General features: G+C 40.5%; 1 protein-coding gene across 1 annotated transcript; it reads right to left on the reverse strand.

Moving 5' to 3' along the window:
• Positions 1 to 1,081: 1,081 nt before the first annotated feature.
• Positions 1,082 to 17,276, reverse strand: LOC100551617 (kynurenine/alpha-aminoadipate aminotransferase, mitochondrial). The gene is made up of 14 exons (XM_003223712.4): positions 17,098 to 17,276; positions 16,130 to 16,243; positions 14,658 to 14,823; positions 13,194 to 13,326; positions 12,181 to 12,255; positions 11,068 to 11,280; positions 10,176 to 10,241; positions 9,502 to 9,584; positions 8,542 to 8,638; positions 7,366 to 7,427; positions 5,448 to 5,512; positions 3,004 to 3,110; positions 2,727 to 2,828; positions 1,082 to 1,208 (listed from the first exon to the last, which is right to left on the reverse strand). Exons 2-14 carry the CDS (start codon positions 16,194 to 16,196, stop codon positions 1,164 to 1,166), a joined length of 1,281 nt encoding a protein of 426 aa, XP_003223760.1. The 5' UTR covers positions 16,197 to 16,243; positions 17,098 to 17,276; the 3' UTR covers positions 1,082 to 1,163.
• Positions 17,277 to 19,461: the final 2,185 nt, after the last annotated feature.

Below are 19,461 nucleotides of genomic sequence, written 5' to 3' on the forward strand. Positions count from 1 at the left end.
TCTGAAGGTCAAAGTTGTTTCTCAGGGCCACTGTAGAGTGATCGTTACAAGGAGCCAGCTCAAAGTGCTGCAGCTTTAAACTCAATGCAGAATTCTTCAATTTCCTATAACATTTAGGATAGGTTCAATAACTCTTGCTTGTGCAGTCTATAATTGTAGGCTGGGTAGATAGAACTGATCTTTCTTTCATTCTTAATCACAAAACCATAGATATATGTTCCATTGGATAATTCATTTACATTCAGTTAAAATAACATGGTACCATGTTTGTGGAAGGTGACAATTCTCTGTTCCAATCAATTCTCTTCTACTTATCTCAATAACTGAAAGTAGTCACAGAAACTTCAAATATGGGAGATCTCATCTTGTCATTTCTAGATGCTCTTGCTTAGACCACAAACTTCTTCGGGTAGCAGCAATGGCAAAGGGAGAAAGCCCCAGTCTAGTTGCCTAGTGCCCTTCACCACATTTGTTATTTTAATTACCCCAAAATACTTATATAGAATTCACTTTATATCCATGCAACATGGAGATCCACTGGGGGAACTGAACACTTGACTCTTGCCATAGTTTTGGATGGCCGTTGGTTTTCCTTTTGCCCATGAGAAGAGGATCACAAGCCTAAAGTAACTTTAGTTAGCAATCTAGACAGGTGTGAGATTCCATATAAGACTATCCAAAAAGTTTGTAACATGAGGCACAGCCCAGTCATGCTGGTTACTGACACACATCTGGATACAGGTAATATTTCTATTCCAGTATCTTACTTGGGACGGTATTGTTATAACACCCTGAAAATGATCTTTTGAAGTCACATTAGCATACTATGCAGTGAATATTCATGCTAGTTTTTACTTTCTGAATAACCTGTGACTGTGGAACCTGTGCCCCAGAGATGTCAGTATACACATGCAAAGAAAGCCCTATAGGTGTACACAATCAGGTCTGCTGAAGTATAAAAGTATAAAAAGTATCAAAGTTCAAAACAACGTTAATGTAAACCTGTTGGCCATATTAATTTATTTTTTTTATAAAAGCAACTGATTAATGTTTAAAATTGCGAGACACTGTGAAAGAAAGATATGATCAATTATTTATTGCACAGCATTTCCAATAACATTTTGGCATAATTCAATGCCAATAGGTGAAAATTCAGCTGAGTGTCATGCAGTTTCTTCCCTTATGAGTTCAGCCAACCTCTGGAAACCCTAAATATAAACAACAATATATGAGTGCAGTTGAAGGAACTCAGTATTATTTAACAAATCATGATACAACCATATGCCTATTGCTTTTCACTTTATTTTTTGTTTCTTTTTAAGGAGGCTACTGGTTGCCATTGAAAGTCTTATGGTATTTTATATGACACAGCCCCATTGAAATTATGTTTGCATTTATCGTACACATATTGGACTTGTTGTCTTTTCATTTGAGTGGACACATATGGAATTTCACTGATTAACACAATTAGACATGCTAAAAGCGCAATCCAATGTAGGTTTACTTAGACATAAGGTCTTTTGAGTTCCAGTGAATTTAAGTTTGGTGCAGCTGTTTGCAGACTATTGATGTCAGTTGGCTTAAGCATGTTCAGTTCTGAGTTGAACATTTTAACCTTGGTGGGGAAGAACCTCCAGATTTGTTGGACTACTCCCACCATATTTAACCATTGCCCATAGCTTTGAAGTAGCTAATTACAGAAAACTAGTTAGCTGTTGTTTGCAATCAGACACAACCAAATGACACCAAAATGGTAACATAAGTGTAACTAATTTTAAAATCTGATTGTTAATGGTGTCTCATTAAATGATAAGAGCAAAGTAGTTCACTTTGCGGACAGTGAAGAGGGTCAAAGGATTTTGAATCAGAAGTCAGCAGCTGGTATCATTTGAATTTTTTTACAGCAACTAGAACAGGCATGGGCAAACTAAGGCCTGGGGGCCAGATGTGAATCCCTTAGTGCTTACCTCAGGTCCTCCTCATTTTCCATGTCCTCTTAACACACGGCAGCCTGCCACGTCCTTATGCCAAAAAGATGGGGCAGAAAGCACATAGCAGCTGAGAGCCCTATGGGGCACTCTCAGTCGCAGTGTGTCTCAACCTTCTTCTGGCATAAGGACAGTGTGAGCGACCCCATCCTTATGCTGGGAGGACAACTTGAAGAAGGCACGCAGCAGCTGAGAGCCCCCCGGAGCACTCTCAACTGCCACCTCTCTCGCCCTCCTCCCGACATAATGCCAAGAGGACAGCATGAGGATTGGAGGGGAGGATCGGGCAGTTGACGCGTGTCCTGCCTTCCTCCTGGCATATGGATAGGGTGGGCAGCCCCGTCCACAATGCGGCCCCAAGACAAAAAAGTTGGCGCATGCCTAAATTAGAAGTATGGCAACTATTTTAGTGACAGTACTTTTGAAAAGCAGATGTATGTTATATCCCACCTTTCTCCTGGTAGGGGGCTATTGTTGTTATATCATCATCATCATGTTTCTTCTCTCCAAAAGTTGTAACTAAACTGAGGAGTTGCACTACATCACAAGAACTTTTAAAGGAACCAAGTACTTAATTTTTTTTCAGAGTTCTGAGTGGCCTGAGATTCTTGACAGATGGAGCATAACTACATCTGGAGATCCAGTCTCCCCATTGGTGATTTATTCTCTATTCAGATATCAAGTCTTGTTCAAGGCTCCTCCCCCTTTGTTATCAATGAGACATTTGATTTGACTTACCTGGTCCATTTGAGCTGGAGAAGCATAGGAAAAGCTTGCTCTGACAAAAGGGCTAGGTTCTGAGGCATCAATCATAAAATCCCTCCCAGGAAGTAAAGACACCTAAAACAGTATTTATTTGTATTACTCATGTGCAAGGAAATGATGGCAATTGTCAAGCATAAACAAAACATATATAGATGTATCCTTGTGTCCTGGCCTGTACAATGAAGCGAATGGAAGTAGGGAGACAGTACTAATATAGGCATGATATTACAGAACAAAAGATTTTCCCTACCCCTCTGTCGATTGCCTTTTCCATGATCATGTGGTGTGTGTCAGAAATTCCCTTAATTTTCATCCATAAAAATAGTCCAGCTTTAGGAGTGTACCAGTCCGCTAAGCCTATGAAAGAAAGGAGAACAGTGGAATAAAAGGAGTTGATAAAACATTTCTTGATCTTAATGTATTTCACTGTTCCAGTAAAGACATTTGTGTGAAACAACCAATCAGCCTTCTTGGCTCTTTGGATTAAGCATTCAGAAAGTTGGGGTGCTGTGAGTTTTCTGGGTTGTATGGCCATGTTCCAGAAGCCCAAATCTATGGCAGGCATCCCCAGAGGTTGTGAGGTCTGTTGGAAACTATGCAAGTGGTTTCCTGCAGACCTCACAACCTCTGAGGATTAGATATGAGCAAAATGTCAGGAGAGAATGCTTTGGAACATGGCCATACAGCCTGGAAAACTCACAGCAAGTCAGTGATTCTGACCATGGAAGCCTTCAACAACACATTCAGAAAGTTCCTTGTATCAGGTTTAAGGCTCCCACAGTAGCAATTAATAGGCAGGAGTAAGAAGCCATAAGGTGGTCCAGAGAGGGATGCACCACTCTGTGAGCTGCAACAAGGTGGATGATGCAAACTGATGTACTTTTGCAGGAGACTGATTTCACCCCTCCTGCCCTTTCCACAAGGGAAAGATGTGAAAAGGTCAAAACACTGTCAACCAGTTCTGCAAGGGCTAATAGATTTGTGATTAGGATTCAGCCAGTGCTTGCAAACTTGACTTGAGAGCACTTGGCATTGCTCTTCTCACCTCCCTTTAAAACAGTACTGGACAATTACAGAGGATTCAGGATAAGAGTCAATGGTCTGCAAACATCCCATTTCCACCCCTAAACTGAGTTACTTTCATTTTTTTCAAAATGCTTAAAAGGAGCAGAGCTATCCAAGGTGCTGAACAGCATCTTCAAAATGTCTTGCATAGTTCAATTAAAATTCCATTAAAGATCTGTTTAAACCAAGAACAAACTGAACATGCAACATATTGGTAGATATTTGAAGTCCCTAGCTACCAGTATGCCTCTCTTCCCCTCTCGCTTTTAAAATTCTATTTATTACTAGCTTGGGTACCTGCCATTGTTCGGGTTATTTGAAAAAGTCAAATTTTTAATTGCACAAAATGTATAAGGTTGCGGATTAACTAGTTATGTTGTCGAAGGCTTTCATGGCCGGGATCACAGGGTTGTTGTATGTCTTTCGGGCTGTGTGGCCATGTTCCAGAGGAGAGAATACTTCTGGAACATGGCCACACAGTCCGAAAGACATACAACAACCCTCTTAAAGTTAGTTATGTTGGGCAAGTTTGCTCTAGCTGCATTATCAATGGGGTTCAGTGTGCTCTCTGGCTGTAGGGTAAACTATAACTCCCACTATGGTGAGACAGTCCCCTCAAATCCCTCCAGTATAATGAGTTAGTCATGGGGGTTCTGTATGCCAAGTTTGGACCAGGTCCATCATCGGTGGAGGTCACTGTTTTTCTGGTTGTGGGTGAACTACAACTCCCAGAAAGGAAGATCAGTTCCCCTAAACTCCCCTGTAATCAAATTTTGGCATATCAGGCATGTGTGCCAATTTTGCTCCAGATCCATTATTGTTTGGGTTCACAGTGCTCTCTGGATGTAGGTGAACTACAACTCCCTCAAAATCAAAGCAAATTCCCCCAAAAGACCTCTAGTGTCTTTGCTCTCTAGTATGTTCAGTTTCTGATCAATTCCTGTTTGCTGTGTGCCATAGAAAAAAATAGGAAAGGGTTAAGGGAGAGGCAGTGGGTGGAGTCATGCAAATTCCACACCAATGGAGAGAGTAAGAAACACTGGGATGTCTGTGGTGGAGCGAAAACAGAAAATCTAGGATGAAACTGCCCTCATATGAAAGCCTTCACTTGGGTGATGGGCAGTATGGTGATTGTGGAGGACATTGGCAGGACTCTTGGACTATAACGTGCATTGTCATTGGAGGGAGGGCCATTGGTGCCTCCTGAGTAGTGGGAACTATAGCTATTTGTGGAAGTGGGAGCTTGTCTGTGTAAGCGGACACCCCAGCCACACATACATACATATTTTCGTTTTTATTATGTATAGATAGAAGCTGGATTGCTGATGTTGCCTTGGAAGTTAAATTTGAATGTATCAATGTATAGTGCAAAAGCTAAGCATACTTTGCACTATAGAGTTTCAAGGTCGAGACATACTTCTTTCTATTTCAGGCTGTTCAACAGGGCATCTATTTCATCAGACCGATGGCCCTCACTCACCAATTTTTGCACTCTGACATGATTATAAAATCAGCTTGGGCTTTGTATTCCCTCTTTAAAACTGTACAGAGTCTTGGTGTGTTTGGTTGTTGTTTTTTTATATTGCTACATGATTATGTTTAGTTGTCCATGGGACTGAATTTACTAACCTTTTAGCCATTTGTTTGCTGCAGCGAGCATGAGGTCTCTCTGGCTTTTGTAGAATTCGGACACTCTGGAAACAAGGAATCAATTTAGAGAATAAAGTGGAAGTCCTGAGTCAGCTGTAATACTCTCTCATACACCTACATAGCATGCTACACTCAACACAAATAGAACAAACAAAAAAAAAGATATAGTGTTCTTTGTCTTTATACCTAAGACAGCTTAGGTACAGGTGAAATTGGCAACAAGAAGAAATGGCTAACCCAGCTTCTTCTCTTGTTCAGTTTAATTATTGTGCCAACCACACTGACGCCAAATGAAGGAGTTCTTAAGGAAGGATCTTGTTGAGTTGTGATACAGACCAAATTAGGCCTCCTTGGACATGGCTTTGATGCTGCAATTGATGTTTCCCTTTCTCACTCTGCAGTAAACCTCAAGGCTACCTATAAATGGTAATTGCATGCCCCTTCCGAGTATATTAGAAGTATCTTCTGGAAGGGGAGACCATCTTCTCCTGTTTCTATTGGATTCTGCCATCCTACCAATAGACATCCAGCACTGAATCCTACCACACATAGATGATGATGATGATTATTATGTTTATTTATACTCTAATTTATCTTCTCAAAGGAGACTTAAAACGGCTTGATATAAAAGTGTCAGTATACAATTTAAAATATACAAATATATAAATGTCAAAACAGAATTAAACACAAGTAGCACTAAATAATTCATTTAAAATCCATCAAAACATATTCAAAATTAAAAACCACATATTATTGCTTTTTCCTCATTAATTCTTTTCCATTGTTTCAATGTAATTTGAAACTCAAGTTATGTCTCCATCAGCATTCAGAGTTGATCAATCCATGATTAGTTAAAAATGAAATTAAGAGATCATAGAACCATTGGAAAGATGCTTTCTCCACTCTTCTATTGGGAGATACTCTTGACATTGTCAGCTACTTACTGAATGTTTGAAAGTGATGAAGACCACAATTACAACCTTTGGGCAGTGGACTCTAAACATACCATATTTCATCATGTTGCCACTGCATAATAGTTGCACCTCTCTTATGGGAACCTTTTTTTTTTTTTGCTTTTCCTCACTTAATTGTCACATTAGAGATGGCTGGGTCTGGGGCTCTCCCTTCACTCTCCTGCCTTGTCAAAGGTAAGATCGTTTTTTTTAAAAAAGAAATATAAACAGTGCCATCTGGATCTGGGACTTTCTCTTTCTTACTTCCAAGGAGGCAGGAGAAAGAAGACCCAGCTGACTCTGCAATTGCTTTTTTAAAACTGTCTTACTTACAACAAGGCAGGAGGAAAAGGGAGAGCCTCTGTCCAATCTCCTCCTCGGAGTTAAGATAAAGGTAAAGGTTTTCCCTTGACATTAAGTCTAGTCGTGTCCAACTCTGGGGGTTGGTGCTCATCTCCATTTCTAAGCCGAAGAGCCGGCGTTGTCCATAGATGCTTCCAAGATCATATGGCTGACATGACTGCATGGAGCGCTGTAATCTTTCTGCCGTAGCGGTACCTATTGAGCTACTCACATTTGCATGTTTTCGAACTGCTAAGTTGGCAGAATCTTGGGCTAACAGCAGAAGGTCATCCTGCTTCCCAGATTCGAACTGCCAACCTTTCAATCAGCAAGTTCAGCAGCTCAGTGGTTTAATCTGCTGTGCCACCGGGGGCACTCCTTGGAGTTAAGATTGTGTGTGTGTGTGTGTGTGTGTGTATAGCTGGCTCTTCTCTCCTGCTGTCTTGGAAGTAAGAGTGGGAAAGCCCCAAACCCAGCCAGCTCTGGACAATGTTTTTCCTCACATAATGGTCACATCCCCTTTTTCTGAAGAAAAAAAAGGGATAAAACATGTGACTATTACACAGTGTATTACAGTGTTAGTATTTTCATAAAACCCTTACCTCCCTACATGTTGCAGAAATCCCTTATGTCCCCACTTCTTTAAAAGTTGCACTATGAGGACCTGTAAGAGAAGCAGGTGAACAGTCTAGTTGACAACCTAACAAGAATCAAATTTCCAAGACCTGTGACTTTTGGGGGAGTTTTATTTGCCTAAGAGCCTAATCAAGGCACTATTTTGAATGGTAAAGCAGAGTAGACTTCAGGCTTGCAGGTTTTTTAAAAAAATCCTGGAATCTCAATATCCACCAGTTAGAGCTTAGTGCAAAAGATTTGTGTTTGCCATAAATTCATTCTGACATCAAGCATTTGCTTGAGCACCAGAAATGAATGGCGCCCAAAGTTCTTCCGTACATAACCTCCCTCCATCACTCTCTTATAATTTTTCCTAACCCGTTTTCCTTTAAGCACTATCATCTGTCAGTGGGAGTATCATTCTATTGTTGCTATTGTTATACAGCTAGGAATCTGAAATCCTGGATCTAGAAAATGCCATATTTTGTCAAAAGTTGATCAATAGGGATACCTACCCCATGAATGCTGTACAGAAATTTACCAAGTAGAATATGGAAGGATATAGGGCACCTAATATGGTACAGCAGCAGTTCTGATATTTATACTATATAGTTCAGTTTCTTCTATGGGGATGTAATTCTGTCCCAGGATACCTTGTAATGAAGTAAAGCCATTGATTTCCATAGAATTCACTTTCAGATAAGTGTATTGAGACTTTTAACTAAATCCTACATGTGCATATTTGGGAAGTGTTCAATAGGGTTTATTTTCATATAATTGCCTTTATGAATGGGGCAATCTGTAATTTCACATTTGATTTAGTAAATCTCACATTCTTTATATTGGATCTATGAACAAATTTTCCAATGCTGGCAAGTTCTTATTACAAACAACTAAATTTTGTCCATGTACTGTTATGAAAATCAGTATATGACTGTGGACACCAGGGCTCCCCACTTGCCCACGGAAACTCATTGGGTGACTTTATGCAAGTTAAATTCTCTCATCCTTAGAGGAAAGCAAAGCAAACTCTTTCTGAACAAAGCAATGAAAACCCTTGATAGATTTGCCTTAGACTGCCATAAATCAGAAACAACTTGAAGGCACACAACAGATAAATGTAACATGAGAGAATTGCAGTCCAACGTATTACCAATTCTCACCTGTGTAAAAGTGCTGGTCTGCATAGTTGAGGCTTCTACGTGTCGAACAATCCTGTCTATTAGGGGGTCAGGTCCTGTTAAAAAGCCAATTCTTAAACTGAAAGAAAGCAAAAGAAAAAATTATCCTCGTTATTAGTTATAGAAAACATTACCATTTTGTGATTTGAAAAATTATTTCATTCGGATTATTATTATTTTTGTGTGATTTCTCAGCTGCTATTAATTATGAAAGTAAACTAGACATGACATTTGCAGGCTTTCTATTGAGGTATTTCCCCCATATTTGGGTTTCAAAAAATGCAGCTGTAAAGCCATAGAGACAGCAGATCAATGTGTTCATGAAATGTTAGCAGCTGTAGAGTCTGTATCAGCGTGGTTTAGTTCAGATAATCCTAAACTGGGACCCAAAAGAGCCAGGATTAAGTATCTCAATGGCATTGAACCAGTCATTCTGTCTCAGTTTAACCTACCTCACAGGTTTGTTGTGATTTTATAGTGGCAAGGAGGATAACCATGTATGACATCTTGAACTTATTGGAGGAAAAGATAGACATGTAATACTATTATTATTAACTTAATGTGAAGCTAAGGCTCACAGAAAGTTCTTCCAAAAAGATTATGCAACTCCCAGCATTTCCTTAATATAAATATTGCTGACATGGAACCTCCACATTTAATCGGTTTTGTTATAGCATGCTCTATATCAGTCTGATGGGACTCTGGTTTTATTAACTTTTGTTCTATAAATTTGATTCTATAAATTGCTTCCTTGAGATTGCATTGTGTAGACAGTCTCATCATGAAAAACTCCACAGTCACAGAGGAGAATTTAGATTTGTAATATAGACTTTACTATATGCCTAATTAAGCTAGAAACACAATTATATGTGCTGAAATACCATTTACTAGGCTCATTTAATTGATGGACATGTTTCAGGTTGTAGTTTAGTTTCTACTCACCCAGAAGAGATAACTTTAGAGAATGTATCACCTCTGATGACTCGGCCATCAACATCCATTGAAAGAAATGATGGGGCTTTTGTCTAGCAATACAAAATATATTTTGTTATCAAGCCAAAAGTAGTTATTGGTGATAATCTGTCAGTAACCAAATACTGACCCTTAGTTGGTGAATGACACTTGTGAGGTTGAGATAAATTAACTTGCTTCCATGCCCACACTCTTGCTCCTATCCCACAAAAAAAATAAAGGAGCTCATTTTTTTGAGCTCATTTTTGAGCTCATTTTTACAGGTCTCATAGCTAATTGCCTCAGGAGAGACCATAAGGTTAGCTACATGAAGAATCTAAAAACAGATCTAAAGGGACACTGACCCGATGCGAGTTCAACTCCTTGATGAACCATGATTTTTTTAATTATTTAGGTCACTCACACTATGGGCCCAACTTATGTGGCCATATTTAGGTAGAACAGCACAACCCAGAACTAGACTTGTCAGGGACCTTCTTACAATACAGGCCCAATTGGAGGAAACTCTATTGTTCTTAAACCTGAATATGTGCTGAGACTTCACATCTAAAGATGAGAAGAATTAAAAATGAAAGCAGATTCCTTTTCATAAACAAGGAAGATATCAATGAGAATTATCAATAAGTTTCTGGGTTTGGTCTTACCTTTTCATACTGGACAAAATAATATGGATCATCTTCTATTATAAGAAAGTTGTATTCCTGAGCAAGCTAGAAGACAATTCCACCAAAAGAAAAAAATACTGTAAAGAAAAGTAAGTGCCTATGCCATTTCATGCTAAAACAACAGCAACAAAATGTTGGAGACCTTCACATAATTTCTGTATGCCAACGTCAGATAACATTAGGGTGCTCCAAGGCATGGGTTTTGTGCAACTCTAATTTAAGGACTATTATGCCATCTTCATGATATAGCTTCCTACCTTTTGCATTTGTCCTTACCACAAATATCTGATATGGAAAAGATACAGGAGATGCAGAACATGTTTGGGTTATAATTTATCAGTACTCTTCATTTGGAAGGATACACAGACCAGTTCTCAATGAAGAATTTGCTAGATTCTTCAATATTTAAAACAAATTCTTCACCCATGTGCACAGGTCCAATGCAGAAAAAGCAGTGATTCCCAGTATGGAGGCTTCCAGAAAAAACAGGTAGCAATTCTAATTCATTCCCATCTGAACTTGGGTGGATGAATCTATTAGGCTCTCCCATTGAAACTGGCTCTAATCATAGTGGTACATCTGCTAAATTGCTGATCTAGATGCTCATCTAGGTTATCCTCGTGCCAGCTGGTGGCTTCCATGTCAGTGAATCAATTCTAATTTTTGTCCAAATTTTAAAGGAACTATCCTAAATCTATTTTGAGAACAAAATCTAGCATCTTGCACAACTCCTCTAATGTTTAGACAAAAAAAGTAGAAGCTGAAGTAGGTTCACTATATCAATGACATGGAAATAACCAGTTTTTGCTACGTTACCTAATGCCTATGTGGGTTTTTTTTGCTTGTAAATTATGACAGTAGCAGGCATTACCTGATAAATCTCCTTTTTGCGCTCTGCTGTTAAAGAGCTTCCAGAAGGATTGCCACCATTGGGAACAGTGTACAGAAATTTAGGGCGCTTGTTACTGAGCTTATGAGTGTTGTTGTCAGATTTCCACCTGGAAAGAATTTCTTTTAAGGCTTTTGGAATAATGCCATGTTCGTCACTAGGGACTTTGATAATATTACATCCCAACGGGCGTAGCTGTTGATGAAAAGAAACAAGATATTACGCATTACTGACTATCTTAGTACAAGCCGTTCAAGCTGCTAAGGAAGCTACTATTCCTTAGTAGTAACAAAATACAAAATCATGCATTAATTTTTTCATTGTGCTCCTTAAGATTGCCCCTCAAAGGCAGAGCCTAGAGGAGTTACTACAATTCCTAGGACCTTAGCAGATGTTCTTCGAGCTCCATTTCCATGCACTTAGGAGACAGAGCCCATATGACGTCAGGGCACTTCTGGTGGGAATTCATGGGGCACATTGAAATGGATCTCGAAACCCATCTTCGGGAGTTGGGTGTTACAGGTTCCAGAGGAGAGAAAGTTGGGGGGGGGGAGGAGATGGGTAATTATGTGGGATGGCTGGCCATTCCTCAAGATGGAGAAAGACAGGAGGGAATGGGTTTAGATGGTTCCATTCATTTCCCTCTGCTTTCATATCACTTCATCTTCATCTGATGAGTCCCCAATGGAAGTTTCTTGTTATAATTAGGGATGTATAAACCTCTGTTTTCTGTGCAAAACAACCACATGTGAATTTTGCAAAGAATAAGGCCTGACTTGCACATGGCCTTCGTAAATAGTATTTTTGGGGCATTCCCAAGAGTTCCAATCTTATTCCTTGCAACAGACTTAGTGTTGGGAGGCTTGAAAAGTCAAAGGCAGGAGTGCATATGGAGGGCAGGAGGTGGCAATTAGGGTAGAACTCAATATTTGGAGCAGCTTGGTAAACTTGCAGCATTCAAAACAAAACCTCTTTTGGGTTTATACTTGTCTGTTGATAAGATATTCCCAATATCAACTTTTTCAAGTACAGCTAGTGCTCAAAGCACCCAAATTGTCTCATCTGCACAATAACAGGATCGCAAAGGTGACTCACTGCTGCCATTGTCCCACTGAAGTTTGGTTCATCTAAAAGGATATTATCTCCAGGATTAATGAGCATATCATAAACCTATAATATAAAAACAAATAGATTTATAAAAAGCAGCATTAGTAGAAGTTTCCTTTTCAAAGGTTAGTACTGTATTAAAATCAAATAATTTTTAAAATTTGACATAACATTATTTTATGATGATGATGAAACAAGATTGCACTATGAGCTTTTCTTCCTATCTTTCACTGCTTGATGCATATATTTTTAAGGACCATATCTGGGGAGGGAAGGGTTAATTCTCTTCTTTCTAGTGTCCCGAGTAGATTCCCCATGTTTATTTTAGTAAAACAAAGCCCATAATAAAGAGTTCCATACTATGGATTCTATAGGCCCGGGCTGTGGTGCAGGCTGGTGAGCAGCCTGCTGCAGCCAGCTGCAACAAATCACTCTGACCAAGAGATCATGAGTTCGAGGCCAGCTCAGAGCCTGCATTTGTCTCTGTCTTTGTTCTATGTTAAGGCATTGAATGTTTGCCTTATATGTGTAATGTGATCCGCCCTGAGTCCCCTTCGGGGTGAGAAGGGCGGAATATAAATACTGTAAGTAAATAAATAAACAAATACATGGATTGGATCCAAACATAGACATGTGCAAATAGGCATTGGTTTCTCATCATTTCCATTCTTGGAAGCCTTTTAATTCCGTTTCATGCTGTACAAGAGAGTTGGGGGACCCTGCTGAATTATGTAAGCTAGACATAGGAAACCACCTAAGTGTTGTAGGAGTTCCTATCAATTCCAGTCTGTCTGGTCAGTGGGCAACTGAAAGGACAGTAAGGGAAATAACAGGCCATCAAAAGACCACAAGTTTCTCAGCATGGTGAAGGTAGGGTGTGGTGTGGTGTAATGTGAAGAGAGGAACCTAAATTCAGGTGGAAAGTAAAATGATCTTGACCACTTGTGTAAAAAAAAAGAAAAGAAAGAAAAAACCACTTGTCAAATCTGAATTGTTCATACTTTACTAAGTCCTTCCTGGCTGCCTGTAGTGACACATATCCTCATTTTTCCTTTTTCAGGAGTATAATGTGCTGTTGGTGGGTTATGGAGTTTCATCTGCAAATCTTCTAGCCACAACAATAATTCATGATTTCTGGAAAAGAAGATTTTTATTTTAAGAATACTCAATATTTCAAGCATAATATACAACCTCTTATTAACTGATTTTTTTAAAAGTGAGGTTGGCAGTAGGTAAAGTAAATGCTAAAATGGGTGTGCCAGTGACAAGCCTTTGTTCTTTCACTACTCCATCTATCCACCATTCATTCATATACATTTATTTTCCCTCCGGGTTTTGTTGTTCAGTGTGAGATGACATTCCTTTCCCTCAAGTGCAAAGATTCTACTTGATGGTCTTGTTTACAGAACTTCACAACACCAGGTCATAGATAAAACTGAAACTTAAGGTTTCCCAGTGAAATTGATTAAAAATAGATTCAGTTCAGAAAAAAAGAAATAACTATTTTGTAGACCACCCAGTTCAGGTATAGAGTTCATCACTGAAAAATATTTTTCACAGGCAATATATTTCTGAATACCAGATTTTGGGGAATAACAAATGTTAATGTCTACTAGAAGTGTGTGTGGTATCTGTTTCTCCCATTTCATTCATTCTTTCATTCCTTTTGTTTCGGGAACCTAGGAAAGTGGGAGCGGATACTGCTTCCTTGATTGCTTTTTGGACCACGTGGAAGTTAGAGGGCGGGGCTAGTGCGGGGAAAGAGGGGATGTTTTTAAGTTTTATTTATAGAAAGAAAAAATCTCTAAAAACCAGGAGATGACTCAAACGTTATAAAGCTTGGTGGGCTAAGAGTGGTAGATATGCTCTCCATGTGTTGTGATTTTCACCCCCTTAGCCCTAAAAGTGAGGGTTAGGGAGCCTGGGGAACCCCACCAATTGCTGCCAATCGGATAATTTTTAAAATATTTTTGACCACGGAAAAAAAAGTCAATTGCTGTCAATGAGACAAAAATGTTCGTATTTTTGGCTGCGGAACAAAAATGCCCATTTGGATAGGTGCCTATTTTCTGAAGGTGCGTGAAAACAAAAATAGGGGCCTTATGAATGAAACAATCAGAAACAGATAGAGATTCTATACAAATTCACAAGTCTACAAACCTTGTTTGGAAGTATCTGGTTATTATGGAGTGCTGGATTAGGCAGATTCATTGTCTAGCAGGGCTCTTTGAAGGAGACCTTGACTGACTGCTGGTAAATAAACTACCCAATTTAATAGCCCAGTGGTTTTCAGTCTTTGACCCTCTTGATGTTTTAGAAATGTCTTACTTTTTCCCAGGCTGGCTGAAACTCAGTTTTGAAGTCAAAAACTTCTGGATAGCCAAAAGCTAAGGATTACTGCTTCAGCCTCAGATTTTACTCTCCTAGCGCTAAGACAAGTTTTAAAAAGAAATGCTGATAAATACCCTTCTGCAGCGCCATACTGAAGAGCTTTCTTCATCAGTTCTTCTCCAATTTCAATGGTAGTTCCATCATTAAGAGAGATACTTGCTGATTTAAATGGGAAGTAGTCGGCATTTGGCATTCCCCCAGAAAGCATGATTGTAGAGGACATCTTCTTTGCCAGTTCATCTATTATTCAAAAAAATAAAAAGGAATTTATTGTGGGATTTAGAAGTTCAAGATATAATGCATTCAGACCAAAAATGACACTACAATATGTCAGAATACCAAATGTGAAAGCAAAGGTACAATAAAGTATTTTCATGATACCTGATGTATTAGTGTAAAATATGAAATATAGGGGAACAGTAAATAGATGTGGGTCTCTAGCTGAAAATTATTAAATACAATATGATGGTTGAAACATGCTTAATTAGTGATGATGGCAGTCTCACTGAAAACTGAAGCTTCTGTAGAGGAGAGTAATCTTCACAAAACTTAGAAATATAAACCCAGAGCAGTGGTTCTCAACCTGGGCAGGAAAGTGTGGTTTAGTCAGGGCAACTTTCTCTGACTCCAATTTACAACAGAAGATGATATTAATTGCAGTGAACCAGTGGTTCTCAACCTGTGGGTCCTCAGATGTTTTGGCTTCAACTCCCAGAAATCCTGACAGCTGGTAAACTGGCTGGGATTTCTGGGAGTTGTAGGCCAAAACACCTGGGGAACCACAGATTAAGAACCACTAACCTAGAGACTTTTCCATTATGTTTGGCACACTATGTTCAAGAGAGGTTTATTTTCTATCATGATATACTTATAGACAAACCATCCCAAGGGTCAAGGGGTAAGAAAAAAAGAAAGGTGTTCACTGGCATACATAATACTAATACAGTCGGTTATGACTGGACTTAATGTCAGGGGAAACCTTTACCTTTACCTTTATAGTGAAATGCAATTTTACTACAGTACCATAGACAGTAGGTTTAAAGGGAACAAGTCAGACTCATTGCTCACTTAACCTAGTATTAAGTCTGCTTTGAGGCAGATATCTAATCAGAGATTTTTGCATTGTAGTCTGCCTTTCTCATTTGATTTTTGCAGATTTGATTATTCCGGAAGTTGATTAAAAATGTTCTCTCTAGGAATCTCTTGGTCTTTTGGTATGATTCTATGGTCTGCTTCTGCTGGAAGTTGATCTTAGAGCTATGATGGAGGACCTAGTGATTCCCAAGACAGCTGTTCTCTCAGGTAAAACAATTAACAATTTGTGGTTCCTCATTTTTGTTGGTGTCCTGTGCCCATAACCTCAGTGAATGGGAAGCCTGGCCATAAATGATGAAATCCTTTTTAAAAAACTAGTGTCAAGGATTATTCCAGAGCTATGTTGTTTCGCATAGTACTACTTCCAAACTTTGCAGGACACACAGTTTTTAACAAAGCTGATAGAGCATCAAGGAAAAGTATTGATGGATGGACATATGCATCTACTCACTGGTCATTCTTGCAGGGTTCGTTCTCCTTGCTGCGCTCACAGTCGTCACGAAATGAGAATAATCCATTTTGATGAAGCAAACACAAGCCAAATTCCTCGGACTTTGCCAGAAAACTGCATGAAAGACCGGGAAAGAAGTAACATTGTATTTCTATGACATATCTGACATTTCTCTCAATGCAGGTAATATTTCAAGACTTCATTATGATTCACTCATATATTCTGCATTAAAACTTAGAAGTCAAACATTATCTTTCTTAATACAACATCCATAACAGAAGGAAATGTCTAAGTATTATTTAACACAGAAGTATTATTTGGAAAAAGGGAAGCTTTGTTTAATTACAGGCTGTACCCAGGTTACGAATAGGTTTAATGTGTAAGTTGGAACAGGTACATTTTTTCAGTGTAACTCCATATACAGTAGAGTCTCACTTAACCAACATAAACGGGCCGGCAGAATGTTGGATAAGTGAATATGTTGGATAATAAGGAGGCATTAAGGAAAAGCCTATTAAACATCAAATTAGGTTATGATTTTACAAATGAAGCACCAAAACATCATGTTAGACAACAAATTTGGCAGAAAAAGTAGTTCAATACGCAGTAATGCTATGTAGTAATTACTGTATTTATGAATTTAGCACCAAAATATCACGATGTATTGAAAACATTGACTACAAAAATGCGTTGGATAATCCAGAACGTTGGATAAGCGAGTGTTGGATAAGTGAGACTCTACTGTATATATAAGTTTTGGGTAGCATAGGGAAATATTTCACAATATACAATCTTTTAATTGCCATTGCTAATTCTTACAAAATTCAGGGATTTGTAATTTGTTGAGGCACTAGAGAATTCTAAATCTTCTCCTAACAAGTCCCAGGATTGAATGGGATGACATTATGACAGTTAAAGGAGTCACAGAGGACTCCCTATAGTTAAATAGTTAGAATCATTAAACTTACCTGTGAGAAGACAAATGAAAAAATTTAGCTGGTAATTTCAGTTCTGTATTCTTTACAAAACCATATTTGCTTGCTTATTAAACAAAAGCAACCAGAACCTCTGATGTTCTCTTGTACATTCTTTATTTTTTCTCACTGATGAATTTATTCCTGCTCGAGTTTCATGCTGATTTCATTCTCTGCTGATCAACCATACAACTTGTTTATATATAAACAGTAATAGCTAACTTTTTTCTCAAAGTACTACGTAGTGCTTTTAAAAATTGACAGATCTAAGAAACTGTTTTTAAAGGGCAGAGTCCAGAGTCTGGAATGATCAGAACTTATCCGTGGCCTTCACACATCTGTGATCATACTCAGTTTAGCTTTTAGTGTTTTAGTGTTAACACTACATTCAAGTTAAGAGGTTCATAATCAAAGTCAGGATCATGCTATTAAATCACAGATAAAATGAAACGCTTTGTTATGCCTAATGAATAACACCAAATCAACAGAAATTTCAATCTCTTGGCCGTGTCTAGTCATTAAATTATACATCAATACAGTTCCCCACTTTGATAATCTAGTCAAGCACTATACCAACCTTATCTCTGAATCCCTGGTTGAACATAGCTTCTAAGTTTGTTTTTTTAAAAGATGCCTATCTATAATCATAATAATAATAATAAAATAATAATAATCTATATCTATTATTTATCTTTGAGACTCACCAAGTGCTGTATTTCATCACATAATAGTTGCCATTGTATAGTAGATGCAACCCCCTTTTTGGGGTTCTGGTTTTGGTATTTAGGAATTCCTCACATAAGAGCCACATCCTTAGTTCACAGGTGTGACTATTATGTGAGGGGGCAACATCCGCCCAATCGCCTATCCCCTCTGAGCTTTGGGGCTCGGAGGGGAGAGGCACATGGGCAGATGAGCTTTCATTTACCTGTGCATCTACTGGCAAGAGCTGTGGAGCCCCGCTTGGCTGGTGGCAGCCAAGGGAAGCCTTGCAGGTCTTGCTGGCAAGTGCACAAATGGCTCTGTAGCTACGAGGTTTCCCTTGGCTGGCAGAGGAGGGAAACAAATTTCTTGTGTAATAGTCACACTTCCTTTTTAAAAAAAACATTTGACATAATGAACATAATAGTAGTCATAGACATAGCCATGGTAGCCTATATCTATACAAAGGGATCTTGTAGCAACCTCTCAGTGTCAGAGGTATTAGAACAGTGGTTCTCAACCTGTGGGTCCCCAGATGTTTTGGCCTTCAATGCCCAGAAATCCTAACAGTTGGTAAACTGACTGGAATTTCTGGGAGTTGTAGGTCAAAACACCTGGGGACCCACAGGTTGAGAACCACTGTCTAGAAGATCCTTTTGTATAATAAGTAGAATCAGGGCCGGCCGGAGATATTTTTTGATGTAAAGCGGGGGTGCTGAAAAGCGCCCCCGCCACCGGCGCCCTGGCCCTGCCCAGCGTGCCCTGGCCCCGCCTCCCACGCTGCGTGGGAGGCGGGGCCAGGGCGAATAGTGAGGGGGCGGGGCCAGAGTTGGCCCCGCCCCCCGTGCCCTGGCCCCGCCTCCCACGCAGCGTGGGAGGCGGGGCCAGGGCACGCTGGGCGGGGGGGCGGGGCCAGAGTTGGCCCCGCCTCCCACGCTACCCCCGCTCGCCCGTCTGGCCTTTTGTAGCAGGCCAGACTCAGCGGAGGTTTCTCCAGGCCGCGATTGCGGCCTGGAGGAACCTCCGCTGAGTCTGGCCTGCTACAAAAGGCCAGACGGGCGAGCGGGGGTAACGTGGGAGGCGGGGCCAGCTCTGACGCCGCTCCCCCCCCCCCCCCCCCCGCCCAGCGTGCCTTGGCCCTGCCTCCCACGCAACGTGGGAGGCGGGGCCAGGGCACGCTGGGCGGGGGGGCGGCGTCAGAGCTGGCCCCGCCTCCCACGTTACCCCCGCTCGCCCGTCTGGCCTTGTGTAGCAGGCCAGACTCAGCGGAGGTTTCTCCAGGCCGCGATTGCGGCCTGGAGGAACCTCCGCTGAGTCTGGCCTGCTACACAAGGCCAGACGGGTGAGCGGGGGTAACGTGGGAGGCGGGGCCAGCTCTGACGCCGCTCCCCCCCCCCCCGCCCAGCGTGCCTTGGCCCTGCCTCCCACGCAACGTGGGAGGCGGGGCCAGGGCACGCTGGGCGGGGGGGCGGCGTCAGAGCTGGCCCCGCCTCCCACGTTACCCCCGCTCGCCCGTCTGGCCTTGTGTAGCAGGCCAGACTCAGCGGAGGTTTCTCCAGGCCGCGATTGCGGCCTGGAGGAACCTCCGCTGAGTCTGGCCTGCTACACAAGGCCAGACGGGCGAGCGGGGGTAACGTGGGAGGCGGGGCCAGCTCT

This window comes from Anolis carolinensis, chromosome 5 (assembly GCF_035594765.1).
Source record: "Anolis carolinensis isolate JA03-04 chromosome 5, rAnoCar3.1.pri, whole genome shotgun sequence".
NCBI classification, from domain to species: Eukaryota; Metazoa; Chordata; class Lepidosauria; order Squamata; family Dactyloidae; genus Anolis; species Anolis carolinensis.

Excerpts from the sequence above, each read along its gene's own strand:
- LOC100551617 (XM_003223712.4), bottom strand. The coding sequence starts at position 16,196 with ATGGATTATTCTCATTTCGTGACGACTGTGAGCGCAGCAAGGAGAACG. Across the intron at positions 12,256-13,193 it reads GCCAGGAAGGACTTAGTAAA|GTTTATGATATGCTCATTAA; the intron begins GTATGAACAATT and ends TTTATATTATAG. Across the intron at positions 2,829-3,003 it reads AAAAGGCAATCGACAGAGGG|GTGTCTTTACTTCCTGGGAG; the intron begins GTAGGGAAAATC and ends ATACTGTTTTAG.